The 20,687-nt window shown below is 36.7% G+C and overlaps 3 protein-coding genes and 1 pseudogene across 3 annotated transcripts in view; all 4 read right to left on the minus strand.

The window, feature by feature from the left end:
* Positions 1–232, minus strand: part of LOC18793132 — a 4,679-nt gene extending 4,447 nt beyond the window's left edge. Inside the window, exon 1 of the mRNA XM_020556049.1 lies at positions 224–232. Coding sequence (XP_020411638.1) covers positions 224–232 — 9 coding nt within the window. The remainder of the gene's footprint in view (positions 1–223) is intronic.
* LOC109946891 lies at positions 2,224–7,092 on the minus strand (annotated as a pseudogene).
* LOC109948145 (vinorine synthase-like) lies at positions 8,052–9,556 on the minus strand. The gene has a single exon (XM_020560098.1). The coding sequence runs from the start codon at positions 9,463–9,465 to the stop codon at positions 8,179–8,181; it is 1,287 nt and encodes a 428-aa protein (XP_020415687.1). The 5' UTR covers positions 9,466–9,556; the 3' UTR covers positions 8,052–8,178.
* LOC18790787 (vinorine synthase) lies at positions 18,732–20,416 on the minus strand. The gene has a single exon (XM_007227079.2). The coding sequence runs from the start codon at positions 20,299–20,301 to the stop codon at positions 18,928–18,930; it is 1,374 nt and encodes a 457-aa protein (XP_007227141.1). The 5' UTR covers positions 20,302–20,416; the 3' UTR covers positions 18,732–18,927.

The raw sequence follows: 20,687 nt of genomic DNA on the forward strand, positions 1-20,687 counted from the left end.
AAAAGCCCAAATAGCGCGACATTCGATCCACTTAGTAAATACAAGTAACCAAATTTCATTTCAAATCTCCAGGAACTATGGTATTTCACTTAATCAATCCCCGATGCAACCTGAATCAAATATTACTATCTGATATAATTATACTGAAAACCATCTAGAAGGCTAATTATTTGCGGGGGGGGGTGAGGAGGAGGGGGCCAGACCCCTTCAGGCCCTTATATACCTCCGCCATTGCGAACAGAAGAAGGTTTCAATTGGAGTAGAAGCTCGAAAAGATAGAGAAAGAGATAGAGAGAGAAGGTACTTGAAGTGGCCGCAATGCTTTGCACAGAGAGGATTGTTGAAAGTTTGAATGAAATTCAAGAACATTTGTCCCACATTGGTAGAAAGTAGAAAGAGTGAGGTCTTTATAAGTGTGGAAGTCCAACACTTAGTAAATGGAAGTGGGCTAAGTGGAAGCCAATTGGGCTTCAAGAACAATTTGGGCTTTGAATATTATATAAAAATCACAATTTTTACATAGACGAGTTGGGAATGAGATCATTTGCTACTTAGAGCAATTCCAACGGAGCAGGCTAGCACAAACAGGAGTTAGGAATGACATAAACGCTGGCGCTAGCAGCTTGGCGTTAGAGCATGAGTTTGAAATTTTTTCGGTACACTACGTGCCAACAATAAAAAAAAATTCAAAATCTCGTGCGCTAACGCCAACCTAGAGTCAACCCTGCTTTCTGCCAACGGCTACAAGCCATGTGGCACGTCCTGGTGTGTCCAATCCAATGGCTACTAATTTTTGTGTAAAATAAATTAATAAATAAAACTGAAAAAAAACATTTTAAATACCAAAAAATTCTGATTTTTTTTTTCTATACATACCTACTAATATTCTTCACTTTCCACACCAAATCTTCATACAAATTCTTCTCCTTCCAATATTATTCACTTTCCACACCAAATTTTCCACTACTAAATTTCATTTGTGTAAAAATATAAATGGCCTCTTCTATAGAAGCTGGAGGGTCATGGACAACCATGGAAGATGTTTTGTTGTGTGAATGTAGGGTCCAAGTTGGCCATTGCCCGATCACGGGCAATGGGATGAAGTTCTCTCATATGTGGAGAAAAATTCATGCCGAATTTTGTGAAAGATCGATTTCGATTCTTACGAAAATGGCATTGGCTAATAGGTAAAATTTTTTGAATAAATAGTTAGGGAAATAGAGAGATGCGTTGGCAAAAGCGAAGGACAACGTTTGAAGCTGCGAAAATCTTGGCAACGAGGCAAATTATTTGTAATTGCCATTTTATTAAATTTAATGTCCTATTTTTTGAAATTTTCTTGCATTTCCTTTTTTATTTATTTATAGATTATGCAAGCACAAATGTGGTTCAGTGCCATTGCCCAAGGTTAAAAATCTTTCAACAATCACCAATGTTGGAAGGTTATGAAAAATTATTTAATAAGATTCAAAATTATTTTCACGGGTCCAACCATTGTGTTGAATGAGACACCGCTCCACAATTCACCGACATCAAATTCGCCGTTGGAGTCCCCAATGAATCAAGACTCACCAATCCAAAGGGAGCCGAGGCTTATTGGGAGAAATGTAGCAAAGGCCAAGATAGGGAGTAATTCAACCAATGATGGTGCAAATTTTTTGGAGAAAATTGCTCTCAAGGGCACAATGAAAATTGAGAGAGACATGAAAAAAGATGCGGATGACAAGGCAAGAGATGAAGAATTTGCAAGAGAAAGGGAGTATGCACACAAACAAGACATGTACAAGAAGGATCAGGAAACCATGGTCATGTATACGAGCCATATGTCCCCTGAAACAAAGTCATTTTAGAAGCTAGAATGAATGGATGTAATGAGAATAATGCTTTTATGTGACGATAGACCTAGCAACACGGATTGGTTAAATGATGAAAACCATTAGGTTGGATTGATAGAGTTGCCATTTATTAATTAGTTGTATTGCTTGTCTTTTATTTAATTAGTTGTATTTCTTAGTTGTATTTCTTTTCTTTTATTGAATAAAGAAAGCATTCAATAATATAGCTATTTATTTCAAACATTGCATACATCAAAATAAAGCATAATTCATTACAAAACACAACCAAAGCATAATTCAAAATAAAACACGAACAAAGCATAATTCAAAACTAAGCATTAAACTTGACTTCTCAGCTCCTTAAGTGTTCCATCAAGTCAACTTGACGTCATTCGTGAACATAAGAAGATTTCGTTTCAATATAACGGTCAATCATACGGTTGTTGTAACGAATGTCCCTAATCAATAGTTCATAATGCAATGGTTGTCCATTTGCTCCCACGGGCGGTTCATAAATTAATGTCAATGCCATGTTCATGGGATCGGGTTCAAACACCTCTGGTTCATAATAATCATACTCATCCTCCACAATCATATTATGGAAAATGATGCACGTCAACATAATGCTCCAAAGCATCTCTTCATCAAACATATAAGCATCCCCCATAATAATTGTCCACTGATCTTGGAGAATACCAAAACACATTTCCACATCTTTCTTATAACCCTCTTGATAGGCAGCAAAGTATTTTTCCTTCCCAGATTGGGGATGCGGAATTGTTTTGACGAATGTCGTCCACCTCGGGTAAATTCCGTCTGCTAGGTAGTACTCACCTAAGTAGATGTATTGTTGATTTCATACGTGATCTGAGGCGCTTGACCTCTCAACATATCGTTGAACAGCGGAGATTAACCGAGCACGTTAAATTCGTTTTGAGATACCATAACTCGAAAAAGACATGCCAAACTCAAGTATCGAATTATGCAATAGCTTCCAGAATGATACTTTTTTTGCCATTCTTATTCCCATAATCTACTTGTGCATGCAGTCGATGCTTCCAATTATAACTAGGAAACCTCGAGCCTTGGATTTTTGTAGAAGCCTTTGGAGGTCCCTATGTGTAGGCTTGCGAAGGTAATCCCTCGTGTAGAGAGGTTCGATTGCATCACATAATCTAACCAAGCTCTTTAGGATAATGGATTTCCTCATCCTAGCAATCTTATTCACCTAGTCTGCAGATGCGCTAAACGCTAGCATCCATAAAGAAGCTGTAAGTTTTTGCTCTAGAAGAAGATCCAAACCCTAGTAGCATCATACTTCTGAACGAAGTATGCGTCGTAATTGCAAACAAATGCATGATTGTATTGAACAAATGGGGCTGCATTCTATATCGCCCTCAAAAATCAAAACTACAGTACAACGAATTTGGGATAAAGTAATCTTCCAAGAGATTCTTACCCCGAGAATGCCTATGTCTGTCCACGTTCTGGCCATGACCGACTTGTGCACCACGATGGCCATTGCTTGATTGATGGAGCATACCCACTACCATGGCAACTTGATCACCATCTTTTACCTCCTCCCTTTCTTCTTCAGCTTGTTTGCACCTGCTTTCTTCATTTTCTCTCTCTTGCCTCTCCAATAACCTCCTCGTGTAAGATATTGAAAGTAGAATGTGTTTTCTAAAATCTGAGAAATGAAAGGATAGAGAAGATATGGTATGAGATGTCTGAGTTGAGGCTGTGGTTCATAGAGGGATTTAGAAGATAAAGATGACACGTGGCGCAATTTTAGAGGGTGAAAATATTATCTGAAATCAAATTTTATAATAAATATCGACACGTGATAACTGAGAATCTGATCTGAAATTTGAGATGTCAATTTTATAATAAATACGAACACGTGGCAATAAAAAATCTATTGCTTCTCGTACCACCGAGATCACCACACCGTGACCACATTCTTCATTGCCACCATCACTACTTGGAATTCGCAATGGAGCTGTCATGGCGAAACAAAAAAGATTCCCAAATGAACTTTGAGGCAGATCAAACCTCTGACTCAAGTCCACAACATGGATCACCCTATACAACTTATTCTTGGTATAATCCTTTGTAGCAGCCACAAACCGACTTCATACATAAGGTTTCAACCCGTGTTGGGCGTTTCTTCAAGTATATGTTGTGTTCTGTTTGTACCCAGTTTTAGTAAATGGACAAAAAATGGTCTAACGGGTTAAAAGAATATTTTAAAGAAGAAAAGCAGGCCCATTAACACTTATCTTCTCTTAATGGGTCATCTTTTTCCTAACGCGCTTTTTTGAATGAATCAATAAGAAGGCCCAAATTGTCAAGGATCAGATCATTGTCTCGCACTAAAGGTTAAAAATGGATAAACATGTTTTCTAGGCCCACGCACAACTACAAAAAAGCAAAAAGACGACGGTAAATCACCGTCGTGTATTGGATTTTTCAATGGTCGTGGAATCCACCGTCATCTTTTCCCTCATAAACCACGACGCTAAATAACCGTCGTTGTTAACATATACAACGTCATCAACAAATACAAAACGACGTCTTTGTACTGCAAAAAGATCTAAAAAAAGCAATCGAGGATGATAATAGACGACCAACTCTCTAAAAAAACCGTCGTTAAAAAGGAAAAATATGACACATATTAACAGAACAAGGCCGCAAGATAGACATACAACGACGAAAATACAAATACGACGACGTTAAATATAATTTTCACGACAATAAAAAATATGACGTCTTTAAATACATTAGAAGACGACGTTATTTATACCTACTACGTCGCATATATAAAAACAACCGTCGTAAAATTAATTTTCCACTTCGATTTTTCGATAAAAGATGACGTGGAAATAGTTGTCAGTGTCATTATTTACGACGTATATGTTAATAGAGTAGACGTTGAAAAACTAAACAACGTCGGTTACAAATATATGAGAGTCGTATTACAAAATTTATACGTCCTATTTTCAGAAACAAACAACGACGATAAAGGTGATTATCACCATTAATGACGACTTGACCTTCTTCTCTCCCAGCAAGAAAACAAGCCGTACAGAAGCCACCAAAACCAGAGAATGAGCAAATTGCCAGCCAGGTCTTCAAGTACAAAGGGGTCAAATCAAGAGAGCTTCACAAAGAAAACTGACGGTTCCTGCCAGAAGCCCTCCATCATTCCCTCTATGAACCGGTTAAGACCAACAAACCAACAGCTGATCTTGAACCACAAGCCAAAGGTCTTTTCGCAGTTTCCATCATTACGAGCTCCTTTCATCTCTATAAATAAAGAGGTTCTACTTCATAAGAAGGGGACTCTCTCTCCAAAATCAGACGCAAACGTCTCAGAAAACACTTGACAACTCTCAAAGATAACAATCTGCCTACTTTCTTTAGATAACCAGTCGACAGCTCCTGCGTTTATCTCTCGTTGCTCTGCCATATTCATGGTATGATTTTCTTTTAAAAGTAATTTGTTTCAATTCATATAATCACTTAACTGTATTGAGAAATCTCCAGTCTCTCTTTCCTTGCTTTGTAATTTGAATTTAAGGATGATTGATGGGTTTAATTGAAGAAGGTTCTGTTATTCAGTCTCGTTTACACTTAGATCGAGTATGAGTTGCAGAAAATCATCTTAAATAAATTCATCTAATTACCTAAAACGAATTATAGATTATTTTAGCACATAAAATTAAATTCCCGCATTCGTTCCTTTATAAAAGTCCAAAGAACCAATGTTCAGGCCTGAGAAGGAACTAGGGCCCGAATAAAACAGTAACGATAGGAGGGATAGGAAGTTGAGTTGGAGTCGAATTATACCATTGGGCCCGAGTTAACTATTAATCCCGCCCTAGGATGATACAGATATTGAAACTGGTTGATAAAACCCGGATAGGGTCTTACTAACCACGATCTTGGTCTCTGTCTCTCTTACCTGTTCAAGTACTGCTCATGCTTGTCAGATTGACACTCGCGAAGGAAAGAATATTGAAGTCTTCTTACTAACCCCTCTTTGGAGCACAATGGCTTGAGAAGAAGTCCAGTAAAAGATGCACGAACTCCGTCAAAATCAATCATTCACAACCATCCATACCAGATATATTGGGCTGGTCATATACCCAATAGTAGCATGCCTACACAACACCACAAATCAACGTCGGGAAGAATTTAGAGACAGGGCCTCGATCAAGCCCGCTCACTTTTGGCAGACTGATTGAACTTTCAATTTTGTTCAGAGATTGAAGAAGTCCTCTCTGCGAGCCAAGAGACACATCCAATCGGGGCATTGGTGTTGATCCAGCAAGCCTCTCCGTTCCTCCGAGCAGAACAAACCCCCGCGGACGGAAAAAAAGGACCAACATGTTCATATATTTCTTGAAGGTTCTCTATATTTGAGAGGCATCAACCACAAACCTCTTTATTACCTTGTCCTTTGTGATGCCAACTCCGCCATCCTATTCAATATTAAAGTCCTTTGGTGGGAAGAGTGTGGATGAAATAAAGTCCGGAGGGTTTACGTTGGCTTTATATCCACAAGCAATGGCTGCCCAAATTTTGCTGAACATGAAATATGACAACCCATAAGCAATCTTATAGGAAATGCATTAACCAATTGCAAAGCCTCCACATTGAAATATGTTGAGTTGGATCCTTAAGGGCAATAAACTGGTAATATCATCAAGTTCGAAGAGCATGAACTTGTTGAGCTCACTATGGATATGGTTGTTGAGAACATCAAAGAGTGTGCAATCTAGTACTCAAGCTTCGACGACAGGGATGCCCTTGTCGTTGCAATGTATGAACTGGTTGTGCACGATGCGTCCAGCTAAAGGTTTAAGACCTACAATAACGAGTTCTTGAGGTGGTTGGATATTTCAGTGATGTTGAATTGTGTCTTGGCATTATGTTCATAGAAGAGGAGCAAAGGGTTGTAAACTTAGGGAGCTATTGGATCAAGGAAAGGAGAATTGGTAGTGGCAAAGATGGTCAGGCAGTGGCGGAGCTAGAAGCTAATATGTAGGGGGGCCAGTAGCATAAATGCAAGATTATATAGAGCTATATTTTAACTAATATTGTAGTTGATGCATAAGAAAAATTGAGTTTTCATGGAGTTTGGGGGGTCCTTGGTTATGACAGGCCTACATGTGGCTCCGCCCTTCTAGTCAGGGGTTGGAGAAGATTGTTTGCTAATTTCCTTGGAGATCACCTCAACTTCAACCTTCATTATTCTTCCCATATCCTAATTAATCAACTCGATAGCGTTAATTAGTAAGAGAAAGGTTGTGTTTGTTAATGTTGATGGTGTGGTTCTACATGTATCAACGCCTATATAATATATATATATATATATATATATATAGAGAGAGAGAGAGAGAGAGAGAGAGAGAGAGAGAGAGAGAGAGATGTGAAGTAAAGACAAATTCGAATTGTTGATTATGTGATTCTGTTTCATACTCAAGAGTGTAGGTCGACCAGAAAAAAAGAAGTTGTTCAACCATAATATCATACCGAGAGAATGTCAAAGGGTGAAATATTGTTTGATTATGCGTGGTTCTGTCAATGAAATATCATGGTTTTAATTTGTATGATTTGTGGAGTCATGAATACAATATATTAGGTTTGTTGTTTAGGGCTTGTAAATAAATGTTCATTACAATTGTAACAACTCTTTCGTACGTACGTATCATTCACGGTTGATCTAAATGTTCACTCATTTTTTATTTCTCGATTGTGGAATTTGAAATTAAATGTAAAATACAAAGACAAAAGAAAATAATTTAATCTTTCATAATTTTATGGGAGATTCACTATTATGCCCGATATAAGGGGCCAAATTATATATATATATAAGAAAACTTATGTGAAATGGACTTTAAAAACACACTCATATTCTATTTACAACATACCAAAGAGGCTTTTTAACTTCTTATAAATTACAAACTATCATTGATTTCTTAAAACAAACTCAACCCCAAAACCTCATTAAAAAAAAAACCAACACTTAATAGGACATTAAAGTAATTTAATAATCAAAATTAAATTCAATAGGGTGAACTGTGATTTTTTGGGTTTTTTTTTTGTTTGTATATAAAAATTAAATTATGTAAGATTTATCTATATCATTACTAATGTTAAGAATGGGTAAATGACTAAATATCCCTAATTTTACTGTGTCACATCAGATTTTTTCCTTCATGAACAACTTTATTCAATCCAAAGCTTATAGGATTATACAACAAGAAGTTCTAAATAATAAATAAAACATAAAATACAAATCCAAGCACACTAATCCAACAATTTCTACCAGGGACTAAATCTTAGCATCTTGGGCTTGATAAGTACACGCCAGCAGCTGCTCATCCTCTTGGAACTTGGCCATGTCTTCCTCCTTCAAATTAACCCATGCTTCAATCCCACCACCGGACGCGGTATCCATGAAGACAACCAAATTCTTAAAAGGGAGGCTAGCCGACCCGACCCACACGGGCTTTCCCCACCCAAAGTCCGTTTCATAAAGCGGGAACCTGCACAAGCTAGTAAAGTTCAACGACACCACTTCACCTTTCAGAAACTCTGCTACTCGCTGCTTCAAAAAGCTCAAGTGTGTGTCGCCATCTCTCATCGTACTCAGGTAATCACTGTCGATCGTCTTCAAGGCTTCTCTCATCTGGCCAACCAGCCCATAACACGTGTCCTTGCTCCCGTCAAACGACAGCGTCGCAATCGCAAACCGGCTCACGTTTCCAATATGATACTCGGGGAGTGGTGGGTCCATCCTGGTCCGTAAGTTGACGGCGTGAAGCACTTTGTAAATTTTTTTCGGGTTGGGTTCTCCTTGGGTGGAAGCTATAAACCGGGCCCATATAAAAGATGACAGGGCCTCAATGCGGGTCGGGTATCTATCATTCGAATTATTTTCTGTGTACTTTGACCTAAGAGAAGCAACCATAGAAGCACTAAAAACAAACCTTTTGGTCACAATGTTTTCTCTGATGATCCCAGTGCTTGGTTTGTACCCAGATATGCTTCTGGGTGGGAAGAGGGTGGCCACATCAAAAAGGGGGGGGCTAATTGTACTGTTTTTGATATCACAATTTCCCCGAGATACTGAGGCCCAGCTGTTTAGGAACGTGATGACTGAGAAGGCATCGACAATTTTGTGAGAAATGCAAATTCCAATTGCCATGCCACCACAGTCAAATATGTTGACTTGGACAGCAAGAATCAAGTCACCCACATTGTCTAGGTCATACGGGAGTAATTTGTTGAGTTGGTTTGGGTCGGGTTGGGATATCACGTCAGATAGCAAGCAGTTCACTTGGGCTTGGACATAATGTACACCTTGGTCGTTGCAATCGACGTAGGCATCGTCGATAACACGTCCAGCTAGCGGATAATATTGTGTCAAGATCTCCGATAAGGATTGCTTAACCCGATCAGAATATATTTTGACATTGTTGGTGTAGAAAAGAATCATAGGCATGAAAATTGGGGTGGCGATTTGGTCAAGAAAAGAAAGTTCATGTTTACGGAGATGGGGTGGGGTTGGTGAAGAAGGCTTAATGCAATCTCTCTCAAGAACTTGGATCCTCATCATCCTATAACAATATTGAGAATTAAGGATGGTTTGAAGAAAGTGGTTGTGCAAATGTGGCTCGGGATTGCGATATTTATAGTGTGCTCCCTCCAATGGTACCAATTAAGTTGGCCTACATCTTATCTTAATAAATAACGTGATCCATGCAATATGGAGGACGTACGTGTTCACTTTTCTCGCCACTAGAATGAAAAGAACATAAGCCGAATCGAAGGCGGTACTTAATTTTTGTAAACAAGAAGATTATAATTGAACACACATGTAGCAATGCGGATTTAGCTTTTCTTTGCGTATACAGTCAACCTACGAGTGTTATTATAATTGACCACTGGCAAGAAATTGAACACTAACTTACAAGCCTCGAGCTAGCGCCCATATTCATTGACCAAGTCACCCAGAAATATTATATTCAACGACCCAAAAATTTAGGATTCAGGTGGAGAATAATAAAAATATGTCTTATATATCCTCTCCTTGAATCATCTTAGCTGATGATGTTTGCATGACAATACGGTGACGTTATTCTTTCGATTCCTGGGATTTTTATATGGTTTTTAATTAGGAAATTGATTTTCTCACTTGTTTTTTTAGTTCAATTACACTTTATTTGGTTGAAAATTGTATGTTCTCATTTTTTTTTAATAATAAAAAAAGGGGTTTAAAACCCCAGCAAAAAACAACAAACAACTAAACAATATTAATCATACAAGTCTTGGTAACCCCTAATGAGTCATCCATCAACAGAAGCCTAAACCAATCCATAATTTCCTCAATAAACCAGCAATCCATGTCATTGTCGTGGCTCCAAGCAGCCAATCTATCAACAACAGCGTTCTTCCCTCTGTAAATATGTTGAAGTTTACTTCTTGGAAATTGTATGTTCTGTGACTTTATTTCTTTTGTTCACTTATACTTTCTTGTTTGTTATAGTAAAAAGTATTTTTTTTTTTAAAAAGGGAGTGTAAGTGGACAAAAGGGGAGTGGAAAAATCAGCACCCTTTAAATATCATACGTTCAAATCCTCAGAAAGAGAGAGAGACATTTCACATAAATTCGACAATTAAGAGTGTAAATGTATTGCAAAGGACCCACTAGTGAAAGAGACATTTCACATAAATTGTACAATTAAGAGTGTAAATGTATTGCAAAGGACCCACTAGTGTAGTTGTTTGGAGTATTTATTCACTCAGGCAAGGTCATCAGTTTGAATCCTAGCATTCGTATAGTATGTGTGAGAGTTTAGTATATTACCGCTCCTCTCCATAAGAAAGGACCTTTAAAAAAAAAAGAATGTATATGTATTGAAATATAGATATGAGACCTGTTTTTCCTTTTTGAGGAGAACATACGAGGAAATCTTTTCTTGTATTTCTTATAGGAAAAGATTTCCTCCACAAGTCATAGTTGAAAATGATTAATTTGACAATTCTTGACTAATTATTATGCCCAAGATTTCCTCCAAATGCGAAGATCAAATTTCAACTTTAACATATAATTCACGTTTTAACAAGTGGTATTGAACCTGATTAATTCGAAAATCAGGTCCCATAGCATTGATCAATTTTTTTTATTTTTTTATTTTGGCAAGAATTTGATTGCATTTCAAACCTAATTAAAAGTTAAAACGTGTAGACATTACGTTCTTGCTAGATATGATCACAGAACTAGTGATGACTTTTGTAGAGCTAGGCATCATGCCGACATGGATTTAAGATGACATAATCATATTTTCATTTGTCTCATCTTGTTAATTAGAATGCGAGCATTCAATTCAAAATCAATTGATAATGGTTAAAGAGGTCCAATATACTTAAGCGGTCCTTATATTAGATTTTCCATCTCCAATGTGGGACTCCACAACCTTCAACCTCACCCTAACTATATCCCCCCGTATTTTTCAAGGCTAATGTTTCGTTACATTCTACCAAATTCATCAATTAATTAGTGTACAACTTTACTGTTAAAACTAATTAATCAGTTATACCTATATTTCTCTTAAAAAATTTACCAAACTTTGCGGTGACAAAGATCTTCGGAAGAACCACACCTATGCACGTATATATGCAATTAAGTATGTTCTAAATTACTAATTAATTATTATTAACACCGATAGTCCTTGTTTTTTTTAATTTTATCAATCCCTCAGAATTGATGTTAGCTAGTTAAATTTGGAGAGCAAACACACACATAAATTAGTATGAGTTCATGCATGACGTACGAATACGATTGACAGAGATCACATGCCTAGTAAACCAACTATATTTTCAAGCTTGGATTAATAATGTCTAGACACATATCCATTCTGAAAACTTGCATGGAGATATATATATGCACCTAAATTGACGTTAACACATTTGAAAATTTTCCCTCTCTTTTAAAGCACTTAAATTAGGGTTTGCGTTATTGATAGATACTTCTAGCTGATTGATTAAGGCAGCATTCAATTTAGTTGTCAATGGTTTTATCACCAACTATATCTAAGCTAACACAAACCTAAATTAACGCAAACTTGCATGGACCATACTATATTTTCAAACTTGAATTAATTTACGTTTAGGTAGCCCATTTATGTCTAATATTGGACTTATCTCATGGCTTAGATTGTTAACTTAAATGGATGGATATGTGCACAGGGCATAGTGGGTCACCGCCCATCCCAAATTTTTTTTAAACAAAAAATGCTTTCGTATCTTATAAGTCTAGCCCAACTCTCTCTCTCTCTCTCTCTCTCTCTCTTTCTCTCTCTCTCTCTCTTTTGGGAGGCCAACATCTTCTCATTCTCATTGTCAACAAAAAGAATTCTTCTCACTCTCTCATATCCTATATATAATTATAGTTTTAATTAAAATTGAGTATTTTAGGAATTAATTAGGGATTAATTATAATTTGGAGATTTTGTTGAGATGTTTGATTTGTTGTTGATATTATTAAGATGCTCTATGACAATTTGTTTGATTTTTTGTTGGTATTTTAAAAAAAAATTCTTTCTACATACAAAAAAATGTTGGTATATATAAAAATGCATTTTAGAATAAAGCTTATTACATCTCCTATATATCTTTTTATGTTTATTAATAAAATTTATTCGTATCATTAATTTAATATGTGAATTTTGCCCATCTAACTTTCGAATCATTGAATCCACCACCATTATGAAAATGCATGGCCCATGATTGACATTAACACAGTTGAAAATTTTCCATCTCTTTTAAAGCATTTGAAAATTGATAAGATATTTCTAGCCAGCTATGGCTGATTGATTGAAGCATATTCAATTTAGTGGTTAATGGTTTTATCACCAACTAACTACTAAAAAGTCAGGTCTGATGGACAGTATATATCCATCATGAACATCACTTTGCGAATGTGATCAATTTATGGTTTGCGTGAAGCAGTATCTTTCTTATGTCACGAACAATAATTAAATATCTAACACGGTACTGAATCAACTATATAGCTATAAGATTAGTAGTATTTTTCTTCCCGCTTTTAAATTAGTGGTATTTCTCTATCTGTTGTTGGAAGAGATTTTAAATTTGAATCTACATTTTTCGTATGTTGATTAAAAATATAAAAGAAAAAGCTTTATATCAAATACTACTGTACTTATAAAGAGCCAACCACCTAGATGAGAGAAATTTATTTATATATAATTTATTAACATAATCTATGATTTTGCTATTGTGATGAGGGATTTCGAGTCTCTGCATTTAGAATTTGTGCATTTCGATACATCCAAACTATACAAAAGATCATAATAAATTATAAAGGCAGAGAAATACACAATTTCTAAATGTAGATACTCACGATTTTGTGAGGAGATATCTAGATGATAGAACTGGATTAATGCATTAAAACCAGATGAGTACCAAAACGTAAGTGGTAGGACAGTAGTAACGAAAGCAACGGCAAGCGAACTCCGAAGTTCAAATCCAAATAAGCAATACCTACATGCGAAATGCACGGAAAATATATAGTAGAAAAGATACCAAAAAAGTTTAAACTTAGCAGTCAAGTCTTTGCTTTTACCAGGATTCCATAATATATATACTTGTTGAAGCGTTATAGATTTAATGTATCTACTGACACAAAGTTAAAATATTGGTCTTTAGAATATTTGGTCAAAGGCTTCATCGCATAGTTAATTACTAATGTAATCAACCAGTCTTACTCTTTTGTGTTTGTGTGAGAGAGAGTGTGTAGATATATAGTGTATTAGTGTACATATACATAGTTATTTTGGCAAATGTCATTGTAAATAAAGAGGGAAGTAGGGAGGGATATAGTAGAAAATACATAATAATAACATTCAGATATTTGTTTTCCAATAATTCAAACAATTTATTTTTTAGGTCTTCATTCATAAATTATCCTTATAAAAAATTAGACAAATCAGAAACCGTTTAGACATGTAATGGTGTCCTACAAAATCAATGAACACGGTGCTTCGAGAAAGTACTAATATTTCAATAATTTAATTAAGTGGTCAAATGATATTGGATTCAAGTGATTTTTTTACAGAGATGTGATCTTTGAATGAATATTTACAAAATAAATGATTTGGATTAATGAAATACAATGTATAATAGGCTCTACAAAAATGCCTTTCAAATAAACTTATTTAGAAGATCTCTCAATCGAAACTCAATATATATATATATATATATATATATGGTGCAAGCAAGCAATCCAAAGTATGTTTCAATTTAAAAATAACTAATTATTGCAGTGAGTTTAGGGGAATCGATCGGATTGAATTTACTATTGAGCTGGTCCTCATATACAAGGTGACATATGTGATGACCCAATAATCCAATATCTAAACTTTCAAGCAGCATTAAAACGGGGTCTTTTATAATTTTTTTTTTTTTCTTCTTCTCTTCTTTTGTTAGAACTGTTCATCCATTTAAGGTCGCTGACTCGAAGCGTACGACAAACTTCAAAAGAAATGTGAGCAGGCAATGACCCAGACAGACCTTCACAATTTTCCAATTCTGAGACCCACATGACAATGATAAGGTACCCATCTACTCTCTATCTAGACGGTGTCTTCCTTAACATTTGTCGCTTACATATAATGTGTATACTACATGTCTATATTTTCAGCTCCATTGTTAGCCATTGACCAAGACAACACACCGTTTTTTCTTTGAAAACTTTTATGTATGGTGACAAATGAAAAGGTCGTCTCTAGGACTCCACTAACTCCTTCAATTTTTTTTAATTTTTTTTATATAAAAGAAAATAACAATAAACGACAAATGAAAAATAATAAAATTCGACAAAAGATAAAAATTTATTATCTTTTCTATGTTATGAAAACTAATATGTATTGATGAATTCATAGAGTATGAAGCGAATACACTGGTAATGTGCTATATGGATTTCTTCTTCTTTTTTTGCCTTGTACGGTAAAAAAACCCTACATTCTTTTCAATGATAAGCTGAAGACAGAGAATGAGATTAAGGCAACAACAGCCAAAATAAAATAGAGAGGCAAACTGGGGAATAATATTGCAGCTTATTAGTCTGGAATGAAACCTAGGATGTGGCCTAATATTAGCCACTTTGAGTTGGCCATTAAGAGCATCTATAATCATGCTCTCTATTTTTTAGTTAAAATTTAGCTAAAAACATATAAAAACTATTTTAGGAGCTGTCTATAAAATTTTAACTCAAATCATACTCTCTAGTTTAGGGAGTCATAAATGCTATCACTCTTTTTTAATTGGTTCATATCTATAAAAAAAAATATATATATATATATATATATATATAAAATAGTTAACATTAATTAAAAGTTTAAAATAATCATTAATAAAGCAGCATTAAATTATAAAGAGCCACTAGGAATATGAATTTATTATTTATTATGGAGCTTAAGTAAATAATAAATTCATATTTCTATTTAAAGGACTAAAACTCCATTGTTATGGAACTTTAAATAGAAATATGAATTTATTATTTACTTAGCCACTAAAGCTCCATGGTATTATAAATATGACCTCCTACAAGAATATACAGAAAATTCTCACAAACAAATATTCTCATATTAGATTTCATATTTTAGCATGGTATCATAGCGGTGATTTTGGAATTGCTGACTTTAGTTTAAAACCCCTACCGCAGCTATGGAGGTTGATGATTTTTCAACCCTCATGGAGGTAGCACCACAGACTCTTTCTCTCCTTCTCAACCAACCATAGATGAGTTAAGTGGTCGGGTGCCTCAGCTCCTATAAATGTAGACTCAACCCCGCACCTCATCCTGAATCAGGATCCTATTTTGATGACCCCGAACTCGATCCTGAATCAGGATCCTATTTTGACGACCCCGGCCTCGATTACGATAAGGACCCCGACCCCGAATTTGTCTATCATTCAGACCCAGATCCTGATTTTGACTCAGACTCAAACCCCGACTCAGGCTCAGATCCCGATCCAGATTCCTACTAAACATGTATCCTATGCATCTTTCACTACATAGATTATGACTTCGGGACACATGACAAGATTGTGCATAATGTGGTGATCCGAGATACACTCGTGAGACTTGTTTTAAATTGCATGGTTACCCCGAATATTGGGCTACTCTCAAAGATCAAATACAACGCGATATGGCTAGTAATGGTATTGGTTATGAATTCCATACTTCGGATAAGAGTAATTCCACAAGCTGGATAATTAATTCTGGTGCAACTGATCATATGAAGTTTGATCCTAATGATTTTCTGAATACTACCCAACCCCGACGAAGTTGTATTGCAAATGCCAATGGAGGAGCTACTTGTCCTGTGACATGAGCTGACAGTGTTGCCCCTTCATCCTTTCTTTTATTGTCTAATACTTTACTTGTTCTATCTTTATCCAATAAATTGATATTTGTTAATTAAATTACTTAACAATTGAATTATTGTAGTACGGAAAGATATAGTAGAAAATACACCAAAAAAGTTTAAACTTAGCATTCAAGTCTTTGCTTTTACTAGGATTGCATAATATATATATACTTGTTGAAGCGTTATAGATTTAATGTATACACTGACACAAAGTTAAAGTATTGGTCTTTAGAATATTTGGTCAAAGGCTTCATCGCATAGTTAATTACTAATGTAATCAACCAGTCTTACTCTTTTGTGTGTGTGAGAGAGAGAGAGGGTGTGTAATTATATATAGTGTATTATAGTGTTCCCGTTTTCATTTATGTTATGTTATAAATACAAAGTGACATATGTGATGATGACCCAATAACATTAAAACTGGGTCTTTTATCATTTATCTAATTCACCCAAACAGACTTTTGCAATAATCTAATTCTGAGACCCACATGAAAATAATCTAGTCTCTAGACGGTGTCTTCCTTTACATTTGTCGCTTACATATAATGTGTATATACTACATGTGTATTCATTCTGTCAATATTTTCAGCTCCATTGTTAGCCATGACGAAGACAACACTCCGTTTTTTTATTTGAAATTTTATATGCATGATGACAAATGAAAAGGTCGTCTCTAGGACTTCACTACCTCCTTCAATTTTATTTTATTTTTAATAAAATAAAATAGCAATAAACGGCAAATGTTAGCGACAAATGAAAAATAATAAGTTTCGACAAAAGATAAAAAGTTATTATATTTCCTATGTTAGGAAAACACACTGGTAATGTGCTATACAAACTCTATATATATATTTGGTATATATTTGGAGAAGTTCCTGTGAGTTTTTTTGTTTTGTTTTTGACCTTGTACGGTGAAAAACCCTACATTCTTTCCAATGATAACTCGAAGACAGAGAATGAGGTGAAGGCATTGGTTGCACCACCTTCTTCCTTGCTCTTGGTTCTGATTCTCTGGTTCTTCATTTCGAGATGGGCTATCGCGGCTTTCTTATGGATGCTTGAACGAGATCAATTTCGTTATTGTTGGTGAATTTCAGATCGACTATGTTTTTATGGGCTCTTTCGTTTGATTCGCTGCTGGTGGCGGTTTTGTTTTCTTTGTTTTTATTTAGGTCTTTTGTGGCCGACCTGCTTTTTGTGCATTTTTTTGCATTGTGGGCTTTACGCCTTTACGTGTGATTTTTGTTTTTTTGCTGGCCTTGTGCCTTTTTAGTTCCCGTTTGGTCAGGATCTTGATCTTCATGCTATGCCTGCGCTTGGGTTTTAGTTAGATCAGGTCCTGCGTTTCGTTTATATTGCGTTATCTTGCGGGTGCTCTTTGATCGGCCCCTTGTACTGTTCCTTGGCCTTTTGTGGGGTTTGCAATGAATTACTACTTTGACCCAAAAAAAAAAAAAAAACAAAGAAAGAGGTGAAGGCAACAGTAGCCAAAATAAAATAGAGAGGCGAACTGGGGAATTATATTGCAGCTTGTTGGTGTGGTATGAAACCTAGGACGTGGCCTAAATTAGCCGCTTTGAGTTGGCCATTAACTGTTCAATTGTCAACTTATATATCTAATCTGTCCAAAGTCCTAGTGCTCAAAGAATCTAAAATATATCATCATCTATATGACACAAGTTGGCCAATCATTCCATGTTTGACAAATAAACAAATGATATATATATATTCATATTTTAATTGATTTTATAACAAGTTGGTGTACCTCTAGCCGCACAGACCTTCAGGAGGAGGTCACTGTTCTTCATCATCCCCTCTCCACTCTTCCTCATCTCCTCTCTGCTTTGACGACGCACAAATCCCCCTCCCCTCTCCTCCCTTCCCATCCCTTCACCTTCCTTCTCCTTTTTGTTTTTGTTTTTGTTTTTTTTTGCAGATATAGGATTCGGGCTTTTGATTTGCTTAGGGACGATGTAGCTGCCTTTGTTGGTTTTGTTGGGTTATTGTGCAGATATCGTGTATTTTAATTTTTGTTTATAATAAGTGTATTAATTCTTTTTGAATTTGTTGTGTGTTTGTAGTTTCTACTTGTAACTTTTTACTTGTGAGAGTTTACAGATTGAAATTTGCAGTTGTAGTTATGTATGTTGAGGTCTATGCTTGACTTTTGCAAGCTTGCGACTTTTATGTCGGAATTCCTTTTGGTCATTTATGGCTATGTGTGGAGGTACACTTGTGCCTCTGATGTTGCCAGTGAAGTCCTTGCATGCATTCGGATTAACCCTCTGTGATTACTGTGCCTCCGTATTTGAAATAATCATGTGTAGTTATCTATATTTATACTAACTCTTATAACTGACGACATTTATATTTGAATTATAAATGCAATCTAACGTCTTTATCTATTTGAAAAAACACAAGAAGGTGGTACACAAAAAACAATTAGAATAGTTAATTCTTCCATCTTATTTCACAACATTAATTGATCATGAACACCAAACACATTACACCACATGATTTAAAATATAGAAATAAACTTTTTTACACTTGGAAACTTATAACACACAAAATTAACCAAAGAAAATTACTGTAAGGTAGCAAATTTTATATATTATATGCCAAAGCTAGTAAATCAAAGTTTTCACCCCCGATTTCTTCCAACTGTGGTTGGGTGAAACATATTTGAGAAACTCCTCATCAGCTTCAAATATTTCCATGTCTTCCTCCCTCAAATTAACCCACGCCTCCACCCCATCGCCGCTTGGAGTGTCAAAGAAACTCACCAAGTTTCTAAACGTCAAACTGGCCGACCCCATATAAACAGCCTTCCCCCATCCAAAATCAGCGTCGTACATCGGGAACCTGCAAAGGCTCGTGAAGCTAAACGGCACCAACTCCCCTCGTTTCACTTGCGAGGTGCGCTCTTTCAATAAACTCAAGTGCTGGTGCCCTTCTTTCAATTTCTTTACATACTCCGTGTTGACTTGCTTGAGCCCCTCTCTGACGTGGCTCACTATGGCTTGTAGTGTTGAGTCGGACACCGACCCGTCTTTGGGGCCCACGGGCACTGGTGGGCTCGCTTGTGACATTCGGCTCAAATTCCCGAAAGTATACTCCGGAAGTGGTGGATCCATTCTCGTCCGCAAGTTCACCGCATGAGACACCATGTAGGTCTTCGGGACATCATCAGATCTGTCGATTTGCTTCGGGTTGTTGCAGGATGCTGCGTATCGGCTCAATATGAAGGCCGATAAGGCCTCCACACGGGTAGGACGCCGAGCGTGTTCGTTCTGGGCTCCGGTGCATTTCTCCCTGAGTGTCGAAATTTCTGGTGCCTCGAACACAAAACGTTTGGTGGAAATGTTGTCTTTGACCATCCCGTTCGTAGGGTGGTAAAACCCGGACAAGTCCATTTGCGGGAAGTACTTGTCGGACACAAAATCGGGTGCGGGTACGGCGTCGACCTCGCCCCTCGTGGCTGCGGCGAGGCTGTTGAGAAAACTGAAATAAGCCAAGGCGTCTCCGGCCTTGTGGGACATACCCATGGCGATGCTCATACCGCCGCATACGAACGACGTGACCTGTAGGCACACGCCCAGTTCGTGTGCGGAGTCGAGTTCGCATGGGAGGAACTTGTTGAAGTCGTTAGGGATAGGGTTTGAGATGACGTCCGCGATGGTGACATTGGCTTTGGCTTCGGCGTAGAGGGCACCCTCATCGTTGCAGTCGATGTATTGGTTTTCCCTGACGCGTCCTGCTAAGGGGTAGAACTTGGTTAGGGTTTCGGATAAGGCTAGTTTGATTCTTGTGCAGCGTTGTTGTATGTATGTGGAGTCGGTGGCGTCGGGGTCTTTAGGGAAGAAGAGGACCATGGGCATGAAGACTGGCGGGTTGAGTTGGTCGATGAAGGAGAGGTTGTGGCGGCGGAGGTGGGGTGGGGTTGGAGAGGAGGGTTTGACGGTCTCTGTTGAGAGCACCTCAATTTCTAATGCAGGCATGGTTGATTTAGTGTTGCAAGCTAAGCTGCTGGTAGAAAGATAGATATATATGTGAGAAATAATGGAGCGTTGGCAAATGATGAAGGAGATGGATAAGGGCAAGTACACTATATGCCAAGAGCAGAGTTTATATAGAGAACAGAGAGGGTGGGAAAAGCCGATAAAGTCAAACAAATCATTTTGGATATGCCCTGTAAAAGATTGTATTAATGTAATCGTAGAAATGTTTGACGATTTAAAAATATATATATATATATATATATATATATATATATACCGAAAAAAGATTATTTTGATAGCTGGCCTACTTTAAAAGTGCCAATTTGCACTATAGTTTGTGCCTCTCGTCGTGCCAAAAAACGAGCCACGAAGTTGGTACCATAAAA

This window comes from Prunus persica, chromosome G1 (assembly GCF_000346465.2).
Source record: "Prunus persica cultivar Lovell chromosome G1, Prunus_persica_NCBIv2, whole genome shotgun sequence".
In the NCBI taxonomy this organism is placed as follows: Eukaryota; Viridiplantae; Streptophyta; class Magnoliopsida; order Rosales; family Rosaceae; genus Prunus; species Prunus persica.

Excerpts from the sequence above, each read along its gene's own strand:
- LOC18790787 (XM_007227079.2), bottom strand. The coding sequence starts at position 20,301 with ATGCCTGCATTAGAAATTGAGGTGCTCTCAACAGAGACCGTCAAACCC.
- LOC109948145 (XM_020560098.1), bottom strand. The coding sequence starts at position 9,465 with ATGATGAGGATCCAAGTTCTTGAGAGAGATTGCATTAAGCCTTCTTCA.